The following is a 21939-nucleotide window of genomic DNA, read 5'->3' on the forward strand; positions in this document are numbered from 1 at the left end:
GCTATTACACTGTCCCTTTGTCCAAACCCCAAGATGTTTTATGTAGAGAGATGTTCCCATTAGCACCTTATTCTTGTAGACCAAGGTTTGAGCCCATTTCTAGCTTGGCTCACTGAAAAAGGTGCTGCATATTTTTGTAATATCACTAGCTTTGTCTTAATGGGAGCAGACCTGCTGATTGTTTTCCAGTAGGATGGAAGTACAGCAGTACTGAGCTTAACTTTGTCAGATGAGCATGTGAGAGATGTGAAGATGCATTATTCACAGTGGAGTTGCTTTATCCTAGACTGCTGATTTAAAGAAATAACTTGTTTTCCTCTCCCTTTGGTACATGAAATCAACACAGTGCTACCCTTCAGTTTTCATGTCCTCTACATGAGAGGCCTTTAAGAACTACCCTAATGCTAAACTATCATTTTGGTTCTGTTGTTTCTTTCTCCAGTGTAACTAAATAAGATAGTGAGTCCTTGCCTTAAGTAGCCCATGCCCTCTTAACAAGAAACCAGTCAAAACCACATTGAAACCTGACAAAACCCCATCGAAGCCAAGTAATAGCCCACCAAAACCAGACAAAACCTGTGGAGAGCAGGCAAGGCTGGTACCTGATGGTAACCTGCTGGCCACAGCTGGGTGGTGTCCAACAGGGACACGGATGTCATCCTGGCAGTGACATTCTGAAACCAGGGAGGCTGCCCTGAGGGGCCAAGGGGCTCAAGCCAGAGGGGTCACCACCTTTTTGGGCAGAGGTGATTCGGGAGGCTTTGTGAGGGAAGGCCAAAAGCATCTTGGACAGCCAAAATTGTTCATGCCTTTAAGACACAGGGTGCTCAACAAGGTGCCTGTTTGGGGGTGTGCCACCTGAGCTTTCCAGCAGAGACAAGGTGGGTGTCCTGTGCCACTTGTGGGGTACAAGGTGCCTGTTTGGGTGTGTGCCACCTGAGCTTTCCAGCAGGGGCCCTTGCCCGCCGTGCCCAGCCGAGCAGGGCAGCAGAGCAGCAGCCACAGGTGGCAGACAGGGAGCTTTGCCAAGGCTGAGGCACAGCACCCGCCCTGGATCTCACACACGTTCATTCTGGAGCGCTTTGGGCTGTACCGGGAATTGTGTGGCCATAGGACCAGGGCAGTGATTGTCCCAATGTACTGGGCACTGGTGAGGCCACACCGTGAGTGCTGTGTCCATTTCTGGGCCCCTCACTGCAGGAAAGACACTGAGGTGCTGGAGTGAATGCAGAGAAGGGCAGTAGAGAAGGGTCTGGAGCACAAGTCCTGTGAGCAGCTGAGGGAGCTGGGGGTGTTCAGCCTGGGGAAAAGGAGGCTCAGGGGTGACCTTATCACTCTCTACAACTGCCTGGGAGGAGGCTGGAGCAGGTGGGGCTTGGCCTCTTCTCCCAGCCAGCAAGCAGGATAGGAGGGAATGGCCTGAAGTTGCAGCAGAGGAGGTTCACATTGGATATTCGGAAAAATGTCTTCACTTTAGAAATTGTCATGAATTAAGAACAGGCTTCCCAAGAAGCGATGCAATCAACATCCCTGAAAGTATTCAAAAGGCAGGTGGAATTTGGGGACATGGTTTAGTGATAAGCAAGGCGGTGTTGCTGGTTGACGCCTGGACTTGATCACCTTAAAGTAGGTCACTTCTAACCTTAACGATCCTACGGTTTTATAAAACATACTCTGCCGCATCTTAGGCGGTTGGAGGCCCGACGGGCACGGGGACCTGCAGGAACAGGCGAGTCCCGCCGCGGCACCAGGCGGGCACCGCCAGCCCGCGCACCCAGGCGGGCGCTCCGACACCGAGGGAGGCCCCGGCCCCCCCGCGGCCCCTCGCGCGCCGCCGCCCTGTTGTCAGGCAGTTTGGCGCCCGCGCGCGCCCCGGGGGCGTGGCCCCGAGCGCTGGCCAATGGCGAGGCGCGGCGGGTGAAGCTGCGGGACGGACGCCACCGCTGGCTCCCGCCCCACCCCGCCGCGGCCTCCGAGCACATCAGCTCCGGATTGGACAGAAGGGGTTTATTTTTAAAAGGAATCTGCTTTCTCTATTGGCCGAGGGAGACGCCTGTCAGCGTGACGTTACCTTGTTGCTAGGCTGGGAAGGTGGGAATCGAGGTGCACCCGCCCCATGCGCTGATTGGCCAACCGGAAGCCGATAGCCCGCCGCCGTCCGCGTCCCACCCTGTCGCAGTCGCGCAGCCGGGTGACTGACATTGGCCAGACGACCAATGAGAGACCGAGCTCTGCACAGCGCCTAATAGGAAGGGGCGATCCGGGGAGAAGGGCGGTACCGGGACGAGGTGATTGGCAGGTGGGCGGAGGCAGAGGAGGGCTCGCCGGAGCCGCCATGTCCGCCATCTTGAAGCGTCGGTGATGGTGGCGAGCGGAGGTTTTCCCGCCTGAGCGGAGGCACTCGGGGCCTGTGGCGGGGGACGCGCTGCCGAGGTACGGCCCGGACGGCGCCGTGATCTCCGCCCCGCCGCTTCCACGAGAGCAGCGCTCCGGCGGCGGCTCCTCCGCGGCGGCGCGGGCCTGGCGGCCGCTCCCGGCCGTGCGGGGGCTTCGGGCGCTGCTCGGGCGGCTCCGGGCCGGGGCCGGCGGTGCGCGGCCTCCCGCAGCCGCAGCGCGGGGCCCGGGGCGGGCGGGGAGGCCGGGCCGTGCGGCGGAGCCCTCCCCGCCTGCCCCGCTTGTGGCCCGGGCTGCCGCGCGGGGCTCTCGCTGGGGCTGCTCGGCAAGGCGGCTTCTTGGAACTGTAATGGTTTGGGAGCGTAGCAGTGGTTGGGTGAGCTTTAACTGCTGGTAAACGCGTTTGGCAAAATCTCGCTCAGAACCTGCCAGTTTTTCTGGTTTTGGTTTTTGTTGGTTGCTAAGAACTTTCCAAAGTGTAAGTGGGAATTAAGTGTTTTAGTCTACTTAGCGTCATACGAGGCTATCTTGTGTGACATAAGTGCAATTGAGGGTAAAGATCATTTCTGTCAGCATAAATGTTGTTTAAGTCAGAACAGTGGGGTACTTTGAATGGGTGTGTTGCTATTTTAAAAAAGTGTTCTGAGTGGAGAGAACTTAGGAGTAGGTGGATAGCTTTTGAAAGGAATCCTTTGAGATGTTGACAACTTAAAAATGAAAGATTATGTTACTTACTGGTGGTGCTATTACTTAGGTTTTAAATGTCCTTCAGTGGAACGAGTCTAAGTGTACTCTTAACAGTGCAGTGTGTTTTTGGATTGCTCAAATACTGTGTGGCTTTTTTCTGGGATGCTGAAAGATGGGAAGTGTCTCTGTTTCAGTGTTCCAGAAAGATTGCTGAAGTTATTTGAACTAAAGGTCTATTTCCAGTGCAAGACATTCAGATAAGACTCTGATTACTTAGCTCTGTGTTGTTTATGTTTTCCGTAGCAAGACATGGATTGACTGAAGCTTGCAAGAGTTTATAATAAAAATAGAAAATAACACTGCAGAATTACCTTTCAATATGTAAGTTGTTAATGAGACACCATGCAAAAGTGATAACCAGTTTACGTGTTTTTCTTGACAGTTTGTATTTTGAAGTCCGTTTTTAGGTTCACTTAAATTACTTCTTTTGTCCATCTATGATATTATTTGGACATTGGGGATTCTTCTTATTTGCTTTCTGTTTGAAAGGCAGAATGTATAGGCATTGAATCCTGCACTGTCTGGAGTTACTAAAGGGATTTATTTTCTAAAACTACTTGGAAATACTGTTTTGGCCAGAAGGACTGTTGATGAGGTCTGTTTACAGTGACCAAGGAAAACATTGAGTGGAGTGAAAGGTGTAGTTTAGAAATTCCAGAAAAGCAACCTGTTTAACAGGAATAACTTTAAGTAAGTAGTGCATTACAGCTTCTTTACAAGCCAGTTAGATTTGTATGTAAACTGCTGTAAGCATCACAGCTTTGGATTTTTCAAAAATACAATTCAAGTAGCTGCTATTCCCTCATGGAATTAAAGATACTGAGTAGTTCATGTGTCTCTTCACAATACTGCCTGCAAACTGCTCACTTCTGCTGAGTTGCTGAAGTGAGTAAAAGTGACTTGTCCCTTTGGATTGCTTCTGTCTTGCACTTGAGGGAGGTGATGCTATGGCCTGTGTACCACTCAGAGAATGGTACTCAGATGGTATTCCAAGAGTAGAATTCAAGTGAATTAGTTGATGGGACCTGAATTTAGCAGTATTGGAGCAGAAATTTGTCTGTGTAGCTTTAGTATTGACAGATGTTTAGAGAGTGAACTCTGTTGTTATGGGTCAACATCTTTGCTTATTTACTCAGCTTAAGCTTGACATGCATGTACTGTGAAATGCTAAAGAGCTGGCTCAAAACCAGCCAGTTGGGAGGTTGGGACAGTCAGAAGGAGAAATGTGTTGAAGAAGTGTCTGGTTCCCTCTCCTCTCTGTCCATCAATGTCCTGTTTTGTCCGAGTGCTTAAAAAGCCTTGAAGTGTGTACTTAACTCCACGGTTTAAGAGGGAAGCTAAAAAATTATTTACTGCAGTATGGTCGCAAAGAGAGTGTTTTAGCATGGTACACAACATCTTTGTAGGTGGGAGACTTTTGTGTTCAGTTTTCTTGGGTAACTGAGTTAATTTATGGCCTGTGGAATACCATGGCTTTTGTGCTTGGCCAGAAAGGTGCTGGTGTGAGCGCAGGGATCTCTTTCTGTGGTAAGGTAGGATGGCTTCAGCACATTGGGTGCCCTCTAGATTCTGTGGTAACACCTTCACCTGTGCTCCCTAAGCTTGCTGTGCACTGCACTGTGTCACATGCCAGGTGTAGGAATGCTGTGTTGGCTCAGCATCTCACACCCAGGTTCTAGAAGACCAACATGTCTGGTTGGGTTGTCCCTAAGAGCAAGATGTAGAGCCGTTGTTTTTGGCAAATCTTTTCACAATAATAAAACAAGTATGAGTAAATGAGAGATAATATGTTGTGTCTTGTTATTTTGCTAAGTTGGAGGAAGAGAGCAAAGAACTTGAGAAACTAGTGATCCTGGTATTTTTTGGGGTGGGAAGCAAGTCTGAAAGATCAAGGAGAATATGCACAGAGAACATGAACATCATGCTGAAAGCTCTGCATAGCATGTTTAATTGTTTCTGTAGCGTGTCAGGGTGCCAGCATCTGTTTTAGAAACCATATGCTACTAAGCAACTGAAGTAAAATATTTTTCTACTCTTGGATATTATATGTAGCTTTATAGCTAGTTTGGGACACTTCTCAGGAAGTGGAATAGACTGACTTGAAAAGATTGTGAGGACATGTGGTTTAAGCTTGCCTGTTCATGGAATAGCTCTTCACATAATATTGGCAAAAATTTTGTTGGTGTGAAGTACAAGACTTTTTGTGACCCTTGATTATTCAATAGCTTACATAACATGCCAAGAAGCATCTTTGAAATGGTATATGTGATTTGGAATAGGTGAAAAAGTTCCTGCCTCACCCTTTGACTTTTTTTTTTCTTCTTCTTGTTCATACAGTCATCCCTTAATTCTATTAAATGGATGTATCTTTTCCTCCTAAACTTGAAATGCTCAGTGTCAAATCTGTGGGATCTGTTGCACGCCAGCTGTGGAAAAGAGTTGCAAAAGCACCTTGGCATACAACCTTATGGACCAGTGAATCTGTAACACTCCCCTGGAGGGGAGATTGATGTTGGTAGGCCTGGAGGCAGAATGGCAGAGAAGAGTGCCTGGGAAATGCAAAGTGGGGATTTGATTAATGAAGGGCAGGAGAGTAAAAAAGGAGAATAAAAAAAATGTATGTGTGCACAAACAGAAATTGCCAAGTGGTGAGATTTGAGGATGGATTAGTTTCCTTGAAAGGTTCTTAAAATTTTATCTGATTTCATTTTGCTAGAGATGGCTCCAAACATTTATGCAGTTTAAGTTGTATCTGTGAGGAGGTGGAGTATGTGGCCTGGTGGTCTCTTCCCTGTGTCCACTGGCCCTTCTTGAAAATGAGCACAGGAGCACCATAGGCCAACTCTTGTCACCTGTGCCAAAAGATGCTTTTAAACGTGGAGAAATCTCTAAAGCCCTTTTGGGATGCCCAGGCCTGTCCTAGGTGAGGCTTAAGAGACGGCCATGTGTTTTCCAGTTTGGTAATAAAGCACAGTTGGGATGGAGGATGAAGGATGAAAACTTCAATTTTTTTAGTAAAAAGTAGTTTCTGATTAAAGTATGTTCTAGAATAGCTATTTCAGTACTCAAAGCATTCTGATTAATTACAGAAGTGAATCACAGGCTTCCCACCCCTGTTGCACAGTGGGAGAGTTTCCTTCTTGAGTGACCATTGACAGGATTTCTAACTGGATACCAGTATATAAAATAAGATTTTGTTGTAAAAATTTAACTTCTGCTGTGGGTTTTTGAAGGGAATCCCATTATTTCTAAACTATTCAGTAAATGTACAAGATGCTCCTTTAGAGGGGCAAAGCCCAAGACTAATCCTCAGTTGTGTTGCATATTTCTCTCTTGTGGGAGTAACCTAATTGATAGATTAAAAGCTTCAAGTAGTGCTTTATGCAGTGGCTGTAGGCAGTGCTAGTGCAGGTGTGATTGCATTTTCCATTGTATTGTTTGAGCCTTTGTTGGAGCAGAAAACAATGGAGTAGCAGATCCTCTCAAGGCTTGCCTTGCTACAAGTTGATATTATTTGAGTTCTGTTTGCTTTGTGAAAGGAGTATAAGGCACTGCCTCCACAGGGTGGATTTCTGCATCTTTGTAGCAGAGTGCTTATACAGCCAGTGATTCTTATAGAAATGGTGAAAATAAAATGCTATTTGCTTTTTTTATAAGTGTAGTGGAAACCAAGTCTTGTGTTTCCAATATACTTAGTATAGTATAGTGGGGGAAAAAGGGGTTTTGTGTGTGTGTTGTGTTTTTTTTTTTTTTTTTTTTTTTTTTTTTTTTTTTTTGTATGTGTTTTATTGTTTTTTTTTTGTTTTTTCCCAGTTACTCTTAAGTTTCATTAAGGCAAAAATCATAGGTTAGGTATTGGTGAAAAAACTCATTCTTTCTGTGATTTGCAGAGGTAGAGCTCTCCATATTGTGTTCTTGCTTAACTACTGCTCAGACTAGTTACCAATTTTAAGAGTTCAGCTGTAAACTCTAAAGATTACAGTTTACAGTAAAGTCTGCTTTGAACTGCAGAATTTGAGTTGAGGTTATTTCTTCTGCTGCTGTTTTGACAGACTTGCTGGATGTCCATGTAACTGAAAGCTAAGTCTTGTAGAAAATAATAAGTAGTAGGTTACATTTGATAACTTCAGCTGTTGTCACCAAAAGGATGGAAAGGCTGTGGTGGTGGCAGGAACAGACCTGCTGTTTTAGTAGGGGGGTTCCTACAAGGAATTTAAGGTCCATGTCAGTGTTGGTCTAGATGGAAGTGCCCCTAGAAGTTGCAGCAGCTCAGGGTGTTTGTCCCCCTCGGCCCTGTTTGTCTTTCTCTGTTCTTTGTGGCTCCTACAAAGGAGGAGTTTGTCACTGCTCATGCAGCTCCGGGGGGTGATGACATGTAGGAGTCTTTTCCTGTCTGTGAGGGACAGCTGTAGAAGGTACAGTGAGCTGGCTGTGCAGTATCAGTTCTTCCTTTTGGCTGTGACAAGCAAACATCCATCAAAGGATACTTCTCTGTGTCTACTTGATGGAGGGCTCTTTGTTACAGCTTTAATCCAAATCCAAATAGCAGAAAATTGTTCACTGAACTCTGTTTAGTGAAATGTGTTAGATAAAAGAGATGGTAAAGGTAACATTAATGAGAGATCTGCATTTCTTAATGACCAACATAAAAAACTAAATGTGTCTTTTCAGACTGCTTGCATGTGCTCTAAGGGCTAATGCTCTCTTCTAGAGGCACAATATGAAAGTTTATACATTCTTCTGATACAAATAATATGTGACTGAAGACTGAACTTCTCAACCCATTAATGCTTGATTACTTTAGTTACTCAGTAGTTGTGCCAGGTGCAGTTGTCTTAATATGACTTCAGTCATAGATTGGCACATACTTTTTTCCCCTGTGTCTGCCTCATCCAGTATGCCCTCCTGCTGTACTTAAATATAACTTATTTTGAGAACAAAACCCAAAGAACTTTAGCATAGCTGAACTGAGTACCAGCTACACTTGGCTTTGATGCTCTGCTTCAAAAATGCAAATTTATAATTTGCAAAAATGCAAGTTATAACTATAAATTAATCCCTAATGCCTTGGTTACTGACTAGGGAATTCAGTTTCCCAGGTTGGAATTGGAGAGATAGGATATTGAAGGCAGACAAGAATAATTCAGAATCTTTTATGTATGAGAGTGTCTGTGGAAAAAAGATTCAAAGTCTGAAAAACCCATGGGATTTATGTATTTACTTATTTATATCTTTTTATTTTTTTTAATAGGAAACACCTGCAGATGTTTTTCACTATGGGAAACTGGATGCCTTTTAGGGCATAATGGAAAGCAATGATGTTAATACTTGTACAAGGTTTTTGTTCTTTGAAATGCACTGGTCCAGTCTTCCCCTCTTCTGGATTTGGGAATTGTGAAGTTTAACTTGTACTCCTAGCTGTAAGGCTGGAGGTTAGAATGCAGTGGGGTTGGGGTTTTTTCCCTCCCTTATTGAAGTTGTAGCCCCATGCATCCAGGAATGAATTATTTACAGAGATAATAAAAATTTGTAATGTGGTGCTGATCTCATCCTCATTAGAAGAAGGCTTTATAGGTTATCCAAATGTGTAATTAAAAAAAAATACTGTAGGTAGTGAACATTGAGTGAAACCACCTGAGAGGTCTTGTTATAGATTTCAAGGCATTTCAAACTAAGTTAATTTCTGTGCCATTTGGCATAGCAGTAATTTTACTTTTTGGAATGGTAATAAGACTGTCTTGACAAAAGTAGGTGTGGAACCCTAAACGTTACTGAAATAAATAGAAGACTTAAATTCAGGTCTTAAGTAAATTGATTTCTAAGTCTGTGTCTCAGCAGGATATTTTTCTTAAGGGCTTTATCATGTAATGCTGTAATAAATACCATTTTAAATTCTGAGCTTGCATTTTAAATAGCTTGGTTTCTTTGAAACTTTATGCTTTAAATCCCTTGAGTAGGCGTAGGGCAGAGAAGTATCACTGTAGTTTTGTGTAACTATAACCTATCAGTGCTGTTTGCAGTCTTGCTTTGGGATTAGTTTTAACAGTGTGTGTTCAGTAATTCTTAGTACAGTAACACTTGGTCAGAGTTGAGGCACTTGTTGCAGCAGGAGAAAACTGTTGGCAGATAGATTGGTAGTTGAGAAAGAACTTGTAGGAAGGAATGGATGCTGCAAATACTGTGGTGAGTTACTGTGTGTTGGCCCTCTCTTGAAAGGGACAAAGAAAATGAAAGAGAAAACAGCAGTTGAAGGAAGGGTCAATTTCAGAAGGACACTGTGTCCCTTAACTGTGACATATTGCTTGAATGGGTTTTTTAAACTCTGTTTGCAAGTACATACTAGTGCTCTTATGGCACTGCTCAGCTGATGATCACTTCAGTGTAAAAATGTAGACTAGTCACCCTTTGGAAACAGTATTATTAACAACTGCTGCTAAATCTTTGAGACAGACTTGCCCCATAGTTGCCACCTGCAACTGCAGTAGAATTCTGAAAGGCACTCAAATCTGCTCCTCTCATGTGTTTGAGTCTTCATTCAAGAAGCATTGAAATAGAATTTAAAAAATATTATTTTGAAAATCACAGAGAAAATAGTAGGTTTGGATCTTTTTTTAATGGAAATTGAGCTTTTTTTCCATTAAACTAGGGTGAGTGTTGCACTTGGAAGAAGGTGTCTTATTCTGTTAGGCAGTCTTGATTTCTGTACTGTTGTCCAACAAAGTAGAAGAGTTCCAGAAGGCATTAATTCTGTTCAGTTGAGACACCAGAGGCACCTGTGCCTAAAAAATGTGTGATTGCTCTGTGTGTGTGATTTGTAAAAGGACAGTGTGGCAAAACTCAGCTTCTGGAGTCTCCAAAATATAAATTGTCTGTGGGAGTGGGAAATGGGAAAGAAAGATGGCATTAGCTTAGTAGCCACTTCAGGCTTCACTGGGAAGGCTTTTTGCACTGAAGTTTCATGGCTTTGGTGAGTTTCTAATTTCTTTTCTGAAACATATTTTTGCATGTACCTAAATAAAAATGACGGTAATTTATTAAACTTATATAGGTGAGAACTGATGAAATCTTCGCATTCAAATGATTATTTTCTTAGTTTTCTAAGATGAGTCTCAGAAAAGTCAAGCTGGTCATGCTTTGTTAAAGCTTGTTGTTTAAGTGACAGCCATTACTGGACAGTTGTCTTTGGTTGGTAGACATCTGCACTCTGTATTGCAGAAGGAGGATATTGAGTCACTGTTCAGCTGTCTTAGTCTTTGGGTGATAAATTAATCTGACTGTTCAGTGTCCAGTAGTTAATTGACATTTCATTTCTGTTAGAATATTTTTCTTTTCTAAGTACTTACCTTCATCCTCAGGATATCTCCAGAGGTCTTGTTTAGGCTGCTTTCCCTGAATATATAGAGTGTGTTCTGTGAAGGAAATAGGGTGTTCTTGTTTGGTTAAAGGATCAAATAAAGCTGTAAGATCAGCACCAGGCTGGGGGAAGATTGCAGGTGGCACTAAAGCATTTTGGTGAATGCAGATACCAAAATCTAGAGAAGTGAATATGCTAAAGTAGCATCACTGCCCTTGTATCTAGATGCTGCTTCTGTGTTTTATTTCTCTTGCTTGGCATTGGAAGAACTTTTCTACTAGAAAAGTTTCTTCATTGGAAGAACTTTCTACTAGAAAAATTCTACTTGGAAGAATTTTTCTACAATCCTAGGGATTGTATTGCTAAACTTGAAAATGCTGCTATTGTAGAAAAAAGTATAGATGGGGCTTAAGCTCTTTGGGAAACCAAGTCAATTTAGTAGTCTTTGCCCATGAGCAAATCAGAATAAAAGATGTTTTAACTTGCTTAAATTAAAAGAAGAAATATCTTCAGCTTTTCTGTTCATGATGTTGGATTTGAACTTGAAGAGTGTTAGGGATTCTAACTTTCACTCTGAAAAGCAAAACATGCTTATGATACTCTCATTAAGGGAATGTTTAGCTTCTGGGTGCATTTAGGGTGGGTTGAATAGTTCTGTCAGTTTTTTCAGGATATGGTAGCATTTCTTGATATCCTAATTAAAAGAACTTGTGAACTGGCAGCTGTCAAAACTTACTTTAATGGCTTTGGCAAGTTTAGTATGAGGAAAACCAGGGAGGTACTCTTGCCCACAGCCTTTAACTAGTGCAGTTCATGTAACTTACTGTGAAAATTCAGGTTACCTGAACTGCAGGTCCCAGAAATCTTGAATGAAAGTGAAGAATTAAACAAGAAGTTACAAATTGCTTTGGGTTTAATTTTGAAGTTGCTGTGTTCATGTGAGAGTTCACTCCAGTTGTGGCAGCAGCTGTAGCTGGCTGGAGCTTCAGGGGATAAAACATTGATGTGCTCCTAGAAGCTGCTGACTTCCATTTCTGGACTGCAAACGGTCTTTAAGTATTCTTTTTAACAGGACTGGGATTTTGCATGAAAAAAATAAAGCAAATAATAGATGTGAATGCACTGTTTATACAGAAAGAACACTGGTGTCCTGGTTAGAAGTTGCTGAAGTAGCTTTCTTTTACCTCCATGTATTTTTCATGTGCCTCAAAATCAGATTTGTGTCCAACTTTCAAGGTGTAATCCACAAGGGGAATAGGAGGATGAACTTGAAAAAAAAATCCAAGCTCATGCTGTCTTTGAACTAATGCAGTGAATAAAACAAAACACATGCTTGTAAAAGAAACCTCTGGTAAAATTCATGCTTTTCAACTCAAGGCTGTGTCTTTAAGTTACAATAGTTGTTTCTAACATGTTTAAACAAAAAAGTTAAGTTTACTGCTAAAGCAGTGAGTTAGTGTTACTGGGTTTTTGCATTTCCAGAGTAGCAGTACAGGAATTCAGGACTCATTTACACTTGCACATTATCAGCTGGTTGAGACAACAGTAGAACTGATGCTGAATTGTCCGAATTCAGCATCACCCATCGTATTTATTGGATTCAGGAGAGCTTTTACTCTGTCATCCTGAGCAGACTTGAGGTGATATAATATAGGGCAAAGATGGAAGAGTCAAATCCTGTTTGCACTGTCCCTAGTGGTGTGTTCCCTCTTCCTTGGCTGCACTGGCCCTGGTGGTTGGTAGACATTTTGAGTTGTTCCATCCCATGGACGTGGCAGAAAAACTCTTCTCCCTTCTTCTTCCTGCATTGGCCAATTTTGGAGTAGGGTTTTTCATTTGGAAATATCTTGGGAGTGGTTTCATCACTGTTGGGGAGCCAACAGAGGGTGACTGCACAGCAAGGGGTAGAACAAAGCTGCTTTGCATAAGCTCTTTTAGCATCCTGAAGCACTCCTTTGAGACACCATGAGGAATTTCAGTCCTTATCCTCATTCTGAGTGTGGATGGTGACATTTCAGCATACAAATGTATCCTCTAAGCAAGGTGTTAGGAACTGATAGCCAAAGAATTCAAAGTTTAAGCCCTTACCTAAGTGAGATGCTTAGTAGTGTTTAAAAATTGCCCTAGTTGTCATGAAGATTTTTCTATAAACTTAATTAGTTCATAGATGAGACTAGTTCAGATGCACCTATGTCTTGGCCCTTCATCTCTCACCACTACCAAATTGATGGTTGTGGACAACACTTTCATGTCAAGTTTCTTTGAGAGTGTCCAAGGGGTTACTTAAAAGTTTTTGGGAAGAGATGTTCCTGATGTGTGGTAACACATGAGTGTTCTAAGGAGGAGTGCACATTACTTTGATTTTTCTCACCTGTCATCTGGAGAGGTGTGGTAGGGAGCAATGCTGAGTCTTCAGTTACAATTTCACAGCGCTCTGCTGGAATGTTACATTAAACAGTTTTGTGTGGCTGGCCTGTAATTTCACTGGGGGATCTTTCTGGGTCAGTAAGCCAGTGGAAGAAGGGAAAAGATTCTGCTGTTTTGTGCTTCATCTGCTTTTCACATGTGTTGGATAAAAGTTCTTGGACATTTTTTGGCCTAGAGAGGTGATAGAACTAAACCATCCCGTGTCCTGTGCTTCCCTTTATTAATTGTAGTCCAGGCCCTTACATTTGGGAAGGGGTGCTGGTGTTCTGCTAGTGGTTTTGTCAAGCTTATGTAACAACTTTATTTCAGATATATGAAGTTATAGAAGTTAATGCATGCAGAGCAGCACTATTCAGGAGCTTGCAGTTCTTGCACTTTTTTACCAGGATGCACAAATGTTACATTGGTTCCTATTAGTAGGGACACTTGTTTCATTTCAGTCTTTGGGCCAATAGAGGTGTATGGGAACAGTTTTAGAAACAGACATGGCCCAGTTCATGCAGCATTAATAAGATTAGTTTAGTCATCTTCATGGCAACTGGTCACATAGTGGTTAACTTATCTAAAAATGTGTGAATAAAGTTAGGCAGTACTTAAAACAGAATTTTCCATGCTATTGCATTTCCTGTGAAGATGGATCCTACCCTGGGTAGTTGTGCCTTATTTTATTTTCTGGATATATCGTGTAAAACATGAACATGGGTGTGGTCCTGGTTGTGATGAGTCCTCATAGTTCTGTATTTGAATGTAATCCATCTGTACACATGCCAATAACTCCATCCTGCCTTTGCATGTTACCTTAGGTCTAAGGTTTTAACCTTCCATCATTGGATACTTCTTCATGACAGAGCTATATTAACTTGGATGAACTATTGCTGAATGTAAGCCATCTGGATGTAGGAAAGTCAAATTTAAATAAACTTGATCTTCATCCAGTCAAGGGATTCTTTTTTAAAATTGTTTTTGAAAGAACTCCTGTGGGTTTTTGGGGGTGGGGGTTTGTCCCTTTTTTCATAATGCAGTGTCTAATCTGTCTTGCAGAGAGGAACAGTCTGAGGTAATAAACTGTATGTACCAGGAAGTGTAAGTCAGTCTTTAGACCAACCTCTATACTCTTGTAGATTCTGAGGTGGATTGAAAAAGTCCTGATAGACCAGAGCAGGGTTCTGGTGGCACATCCCTTACAGGGTGTGCTATAATACACATACTCCAAGTGTCTTGCTAATTTTGATCACACTGGTGTCTCTAATTTACTATGTAATCCTACTGCATTGAATTCAGAAGCCAAGGGTATTGAGACACTGAAGTCTTCAAACAGAAAGCAGAGTAGGGAAATAACAAAGGTATCCTTGTAAGGGGAGTAATAATAGTGGTTTTCATTTGGATAGTTCCACTAGCAATGGAAATCTGTGGATCTTAAGAATGTGTAAACTCTTCTGAAAGTGCACTAAGCTAAGCAGGCTTCTTACTTTGTTTCCACATAACTGAAGTGATGTTCTCTCCCTTTTTGGAGCTCTGCTTTGGAACATAGGTACACTTTTAAAATGCAGAAGCAATAACCTAGAAAAGTTCAGTGAAGTGAACTGAGTCCAGAAAATTTGTTTACTTTTTCTGCTCTAGTTCATCACTTGACTCACAGGGTATTGGCAGGTCTGTCAGGCATGGAGACCTGAAGGTCTGCAGGTGAAAAAATGCATTTAAAAGACCTATAAGAGAATTATGGTCAGTGTATTACACTGAGCTTCAGTTCATGTGTATGTTGGTTGCTAAAATAACCTGAGAAGTAATTTTAAGGTACTTTCCAACCCAAGGTATTCTTTGAATCTATGACCTTTAGGTTGACACAGGCCATCTGTTAAATCACCTGCAAAGATCAAAAGCCAACTTTGGAGACACAGCTCCTTATCTTTAACATGGAAGGTGTAAAATTAAATCATTCTTCTCTTTGGCAGAATACTTGAAATGCTATTGAGGTGAATAGTTTGGGTTTTTTAGCTGAAGATGCCAAATACTGGGTAGTCACTGACATGAGTTAATAAACATGCCACTAATTTTGCTACCCATCTTAGTTGCTAGTACTTTATTTTCCATAAACACTATTACCCATGTTCCCAGAAGAAACCAAAGTATTTCAGTGTTGCTTGAAACCTGTGTTAAAAAGCAAAATCAAAAAGCACCTCAAAGTGCTGGGAGGTGAATTTTTGTTTTAGAAATTCTTTCTGTAACTACTACAGACAGCTAATTGGGAAGAAAAATCGGTTTGCAGGGTGCTTTTTCTTGCCTGTGTGGTGTTGACCAGAGCACAGCCAGGTAAGTGTCAGTCTGCAGCCTGTTAAGGATACCTAATAGGGCTCATTAATTCTTCCAGTGTAAAGCAAAGTAATATTAAACTATCAAAAGTGAGATTTTCATAATGGTGACTGAATGCTGTCTTAATTCAGCTTGTTACTTTGGAAGCCTGGACGTGGTCTGTGTTGGTTTTTTTTTGAAGATGGCCTGTTTTCAGATTGAAACTAGCTGAATTCTTTATAGACTTGTGCCAACATAACAGGCATTCTTAATGCTTCTTAGTTTATTTCTGTGCAGGTTTGTGCATAAATGACATCAATATAAGGGAATAGTTATGAAGATAGGAAAAAACCTGCTGCAGAAAGCTCTAGTAATGGGAATTTCAGATCTTCCAGATCTGATGTTACTTTATGGGAAATTGCTAATAGTTTTTTTTTTTTTTTTAAGTCTGGATTTGTGTTAGATTTCAGTGAATTGCAGATGATAAAGGCAGTTTCATTTCAGTGAGAGAAAGTTTCTTCCTTTGATTCCCAAAAGTGGAGGGAAATGTTAAAATTGGTTTAAAAGTAAATAGGTATTTCAGATGACATGCTGCTTTTCATTTTATTTTCAGTGTATGTTCTGCTGAACTGACACTTTTCTTCCTAGCAAGTTGTTTCTTTCCTCTGTTCATGTGTTATATTTGTTGCAAAACAGTCCTTAGTATTTATGCAGTTGTCAAGCTATTGAATAGAACCTATTAACAATATTAAATTATACAATTTTTTTTTTGTCGTTGTAGGAAGAAATCTGCTTCATCTAATTCAATGCTAATTCAGTCCTGCTAATCTGCTAGTACTGTAGATTGAAAGATTTTTTTGCTGTTGCCAGGATACCCTGTAATGGGCAAGAAGCCTGAGAGAATACAAAACGTTCTGATTTTTTAACTTTTAAAAACTTTTGTGTTTTAACAGGTAAGAAACTATTAAACTTCACATACAGCAGTAGATTTAGCTTCTGCATCTATAAAGCCTTATCCTAAAGCATTCTGAAACCACTTAAATTTGAAGGTTTTCATATCCTTGATGTCCACTAAAATCACCTGATTTTATAGGTTCACATTCATCGCTTTCTAAGCTGCAGTTCCTTCTTCAGTTCAGGCTTTGTGGCCATGCCTTCCCTTTTCTTGCAGCTTTTTTCTGACTACTTTCTAGCTGGCTGATCCTAACTTTGTCTTTTAACCTACCCTGCTCTTGCACTATCATTTTTCACCCTGCTTTGGGGCAGAAATCAATCAGGGGTGTTCCAGACACACAGTTGTGGATATTCTGTTTGTTTTACCGTGTTTTGCTTTTGTGCCAGGAAGTGTGTCTGCTGCCCAACCTTTTTGAAAGAGTTTCAAAGCAAATGTGTTCATGAACTGACATACAGTAGATATCAGTGATGCTTATAGATTATTATACTGAAGTAATACTGTCTTCTGCAACTGAGTTTTTTGGTACTAAACTTCATGTTTCCGTGCAAAAGTGTCTTCTGGGTAGCTATGCATTGTTGAGTTTGCACTTTATATTTTATGGAATCATGTGCATTTCTTAGTGCAATAATATCTTTATTTTCATTTTGAAGCTAATTGGAAGAATTTGGAATAGGAAAAATCTAACTTGAATTCTGTGACCAGTGGATACTTTAAATTTTTAATTGGCAGTTGATGTGAAATGACCAGAAAAAAATTAATCTTCTCTACTTGGGCAGGGGAGATTAGTGTCTTAATTTGTAATTATTGCAGGTAATTAAGATGTTTATTAACACTTGTGGTTTGAGATAGTGTAGGAATTGATGAGAATATAGTTGTTGCTTGGTATGAAATTGCTTTTGTAAATTCACTGCAGACTGTAGATTTCTCCTGATTTTTGTACCTCTGTTGCACAGTTATGACCTCTTCAGTTTTGGGGGATTGGTGTCTTGGAGTAAACTTGAACTAGTTTGGATTTATTTACACACTTCAGGTCAAAGTTTTAGATTGTTGGGGCCTTCAGTCATAAGGGGAGTGTATGTGCACATGGTGTTTGTGTGTATAGATACATATATATAATGAATTAGATAAAAAATGATAGGATGACAGAGCAGTTAGGGTTGGAAGGAACCTCTGGAGATCATCTAGTTCAAGGCAGGGTCACCTAGAGCAGGTGACACAGGAGCATAATCAGATGGGGTTTGATTGTCTCCAGACCTCCCTGGGCAGCCTGTTCCAGTGCTCTGACACCCTCAGTGTAAAGAAGTTCTTCCTTGAGTGGAGGTGCAATTTCTTGTCATTTAGTTTATGGCCATTGCTCCTTATCCTGTTGCTGGGTACCATGGAAAACAGTCCAGCACCATCATCTGGGCACCCAGCTTAGATATTTGTATGCAACAATGAGATGCCCTCTCAGTCTTTTCTTCTCTGGACTAAAGAGGCCCAGCTCCCACAGTCTCTGCTCATAAGTGATGCTCCAGACCTCAAGTCCATCGTTGTGGCCTCTGCTGGACCCCTCTCCAGTAGCTCCTTTTCTTGCTTGAACCGTGGAGACTAAATTGGCCATAGCCCTCCTCTCCAGCTGTGGCCTCCCTAGGGCTGACTAGAGGGGCAGGGTCAGCTCCCTCCACCTGCTGGCCACACTTCCTGATGCACCCCAGGATACCATTGTCCCTCCTGGCCACAAGGGTACGCTGCTGACTCATCCACACCTGTTTTTATAGTTCTCATCTAGATAGGTGTGCAGCTGGCATTGACAAAGAAGGGAAAAAGTGATTTCAAGGCTCCTCCTTGTCATGTCTGATGGGGGAGTGGAAGTCCCTTGCCTCAGTAGGAGGTGGCACATTGTTCAAGAGCATGTTAGGAGATCACTGTCTTCATCCAGTTTTCTGGCATGTTTTTCTCACAGTCAGGGAGAAACTGCCACATGGCATCTTCCTGCATTTCTCTCAAGAGGATGTAGTTCCCCTGTGAAGGTACAGTAGTAGTTAGCAGAGCAGCATACCTGCTGTGAATGAGTGTAGTGTCTGGCAGGAATCCTGTCACGACATCAGGAGGCCGCTGTGGCAGCAGTGTATGTGGCCAGCTGTGGCTGTCCTGGGAGCTGGGGAGGCTGTGGCCTGAGAGATGTGCTCATGTGGGAGGAGGAGGCTTAGGTAGACTGAGGTTGTCTTTTTGGGGATCACTCCCCTGTTCCTGCTGCTCCTTGGGCACAGGGACTGCCCTAGGCCTCCCCTCTTGTGCCCAAGCTCCAGCCTGCTCTTCATCCTGTGTCTGGGCTCCCCTGCATGAGACAGGGGCAGCAGCAAGGCCAGAGATCCCTGGTACCTCCCACTCTGCATCCCCTGTGCCCAGCAGTGGCTGAGAAGAGGGTGAAGCATCCAGAAATCTTGCTGTGAGGAATGAAGTGCAGCCAGCCTGCACAAATCTCCCAGCCTTCCATGAAGGAATTGTTGGTTGATTTTGTTTCATTTTTAGTATCTCTTCTACTTTGTTACATCCATGGACTAGGAAGGAGTGTGCATGGTATTAGAAGTATGTATTAAATGTTTGAGGTAGAGGTGTTTCTATTTTCTCTTCTGTTTAATTCCTATTAATTTCAAACCATTTATTCATTCCTTTCTCCACAGAGTTTCTTTGAAACTTCACTAGCTTATAATAAAGTAATGAAGTATTTCTTTTTCATTAGGTCTCAGGTTTGTGATGGGAATAGGCTGTTCTGACATTGAAGAAACAGCTGTGTGTTATTTTGTATTCACTTGAAACTTGTATTCTATGTCAAATTGATCTTGCATTTTGTTTAACAAATGTAGCAACTCTACTAAAAAAGTTTATTACTGCTTTTATTTTTTTTTTTTTGTGATTGCTGGGTGTAATTGTAAAGTACTGTAATTCAATCCAGGGATTTTGAACACCAGTTTACATCTTTCTAGCTAATAGTACTCAGTGAACCTCACTGCTCTGACTGAAAAGAAATTTATTCCAAATAGGTTACGACAGGCAGTTGTAGACAGCAAGTTTACAATGGGTGATGCTCTGCTGAGTACAACAGGCAGTTTAAAAAATAGAACTAGAGTGTCTTCTGTCATTTTTGTTCACTGGTTTTTCTCTTCAGCTCTAAATTTTTTTCAGAGGTGCATTCATGCTTAGTTTTGTTTTGAACAGATGGTTCACTTTCAGTGTCAAAATAAGCACTTTGTAAAGGCTGGGACAATCTCTTATTACTGTCCATTGACTGGAGAAATGGACCCCCTGCCCTAAACTGGAATCTCACTGAACATGCCTAGATAGTAACTAGGTGAGGTTAATGTGAAGCTGGCAGAGGGGCATGCTTAGCATTTGAAATAAGTTTCTTAATATGTTTAAAGGTCTTAGAAGATAATCTACCAAAATTTTTCATGATAGAAGCTTAATAAATTATCTTCATTATTGCTTTATTCTTCCTTAAACTTACCTACCTATTTGGTTTTTAGGATTAAGGGATTCTTTGCATTGGAAATGCTTTTATCACTAAGAAGTGCAAGACCATCCTAAAATCAAGGGCTCCTTTGATGGTTGCTCTCCTTGCATCCAACAGTTAGGTTGGCTTTTGCTAGTTGCTGCACAGAAATTATAAATTCTGTTTTGCTGAAGTAGGCTGCATCCCTTAAGATGTGTTTCAATTGTGGAAATGTTTGTTGGTGCAAAAGTAACTAATTTTCTTTTCCATTTGTATACTTGAACTCTATAGTAAGAAAATACAGTAGTGCACAAAGAGAAGTGACAAATTCTGAGGCTTTTTTATAATTCAGTAATTGTTACAACTCTACATGTAGCATTTATCAGAATTTCACATACTACAGACTCTTCAGCTTGACACTGAAAGTTTCTCTGGCTTGAAAAATGGAACTGGGCATTGCAGTAAGATCTGTGAAATTCCTGCCTAACACTCTGTGTATATGCCTTTGACATCTATGTAGTTATCAGGTAAAGAGCTTTCAGCTGGCTACTGAAATCCTTCTGGTTTTACTTCTGCACTGGTCTGGATGCCCATGTCTGTTTGGAGCTGCCAGTACTCACTTTTATATGGAAATCTGAGGTACTCAGTTGGAAGGAACTCAATGTAAAACACCCTTCTCATGTTTGTTTAACCTCAGTTTGATGCTTAAAAGTTCAACTCAAAGGAACAGCTTACTTTAGTTTTCTTATTTACTGAAAAGACTTCTGGATGCCATCAAGACTTGTTAGTCTGTTTTGTAAAAGGTTCAGTTTAGGAGACATTGTCCAAAATTAAACTGTATGCTTCTCTGACTGGAGTTCACATCTTAGTCTGGTAGCTTGAAAACACCAATGTGTCTGCTCAGGAAAGGTGTGTGACAGCTGCCATCGCGTGAAGCTACAGAGAAACTTTGTGATACAACTGTTACCAACTTTTTTTGATGGAAATGCCACTTAAGCACTTAACCTCCAAAAAGAACCACTCATTAGTTACTGTTAAAAATACTTGTGTGGTTTTCTTTCTCTGTAACAGACAGAAGATTTAATTTTCCTTCTTGATCTGAAAGGATTATTTCCAAGCATTATTTCTTCCATTTAGCACATAATTAAAGTGAGAATTTAAGTAACCTGTATGCCAACAGTTGAAAGCAGGCTTTCTTTGCTTTGTTGGACTTTTTTCCTTTTCATATTTAAGTCAAGACTTTATTACATGGAATGCTATTCAACATTCATTCAGAGAAGAATCTGTTAACAATATTAATTAAGAAAACAAAGCAGTATTTTTATGGATATTAGATGTTACTCAGAATCTTGAATTGTCGTAAGTTGAACTTGCTGATCAAGTTCATGTAAACTTTAGTAAGTACTGTTTAATGAACTGAATGTCAGTCTTGCTTACTGGAAGCTTTCAGAGATTATAGAAAACTAACATGTTACAAAAGACAATCAAATACATACAGCATCTTTACCAACTTTAACACATTTTGTCTTTCTACATGTGAGTTTTTAACATCATCTTGGATTATTTTGCTTCTTGCAGTTTCTAATCTTGAGCATGTCTCGTATTTGGAAGTCTTTTCTATCTCGCATTAAGTCCGAATGTCTTTTTCTCCTCTGGCTCAAAGTGATGTGACATTGGGAGTAATACAACCCATTTGATCCATTGAGGTTTTTATAAATTTGCAGGTAGTGAAGTTTTGAAAGGAGCACACTTGTGAGTTTTGGACAGAAGGCCTAATGCCAGCTCTGTTAAAGGCACTGAAATTTGAAAAAGCATGGTGATGATTCAGAATTAGTAGATTTTGGGAGGGAGGGTAGAACAGTAGGCTTTGAGAAAAATAGCAATCACATGTTTTGATTTTAAAACTTCCAATCAAAACTATGCTGATTCTAGATTCCTGTCAGTAATAACGCCTGAGAAAATTCTCTTCTCTTCAGGGTTCCTTGAGTTTCCTTTGGCACAGTTTATGTTGTTTATTTTTCCTTATTTCAAAGGACCTGGGCTCCTGTTGAGAAGTGATGGAATAATCTGTGGCCGGCACCTGAGATATTGAGGGAGCAGCCCCTAAAGGAGCTTGCCTGGGAGACAGTTTGTGAAATAACGCAGTAACATGTTTGCAGTAGTACGCCTCTTTTTTTTGTTATTGCTCTTTTCCATTGTTGAATTTCTCTTGAAATAACTGACTGAGAAATACACTGAAGCTATGAAATGAGCATTAATCACCTCAGAGGTATTCACATCTCAAATTAGCACTGATAG

General features: G+C 41.3%; 1 protein-coding gene across 6 annotated transcripts in view; it reads left to right on the forward strand.

Moving 5' to 3' along the window:
- The first annotated feature begins 2278 nt into the window (after positions 1 to 2278).
- Positions 2279 to 21939, forward strand: part of PPP6R3 (protein phosphatase 6 regulatory subunit 3) — a 52145-nt gene continuing 32484 nt past the window's right edge. For 3 of the 6 annotated variants that reach the window (XM_063158759.1, XM_063158761.1, XM_063158764.1), the window contains exons 1-3: positions 2280 to 2433; positions 15993 to 16164; positions 21675 to 21802. In XM_063158759.1, coding sequence (XP_063014829.1) covers positions 21791 to 21802 — 12 coding nt within the window. In that variant the 5' untranslated portion in view covers positions 2280 to 2433; positions 15993 to 16164; positions 21675 to 21790. Of the gene's footprint in view, positions 2434 to 15992; positions 16165 to 21674; positions 21803 to 21939 lie in introns of all 6 variants that reach the window. The other 3 variants (XM_063158765.1, XM_063158763.1, XM_063158762.1) reach the window with 3 other exon arrangements.

The sequence above is a fragment of the Melospiza melodia genome, chromosome 6 (assembly GCF_035770615.1).
Source record: "Melospiza melodia melodia isolate bMelMel2 chromosome 6, bMelMel2.pri, whole genome shotgun sequence".
Classification (NCBI taxonomy): domain Eukaryota; kingdom Metazoa; phylum Chordata; class Aves; order Passeriformes; family Passerellidae; genus Melospiza; species Melospiza melodia.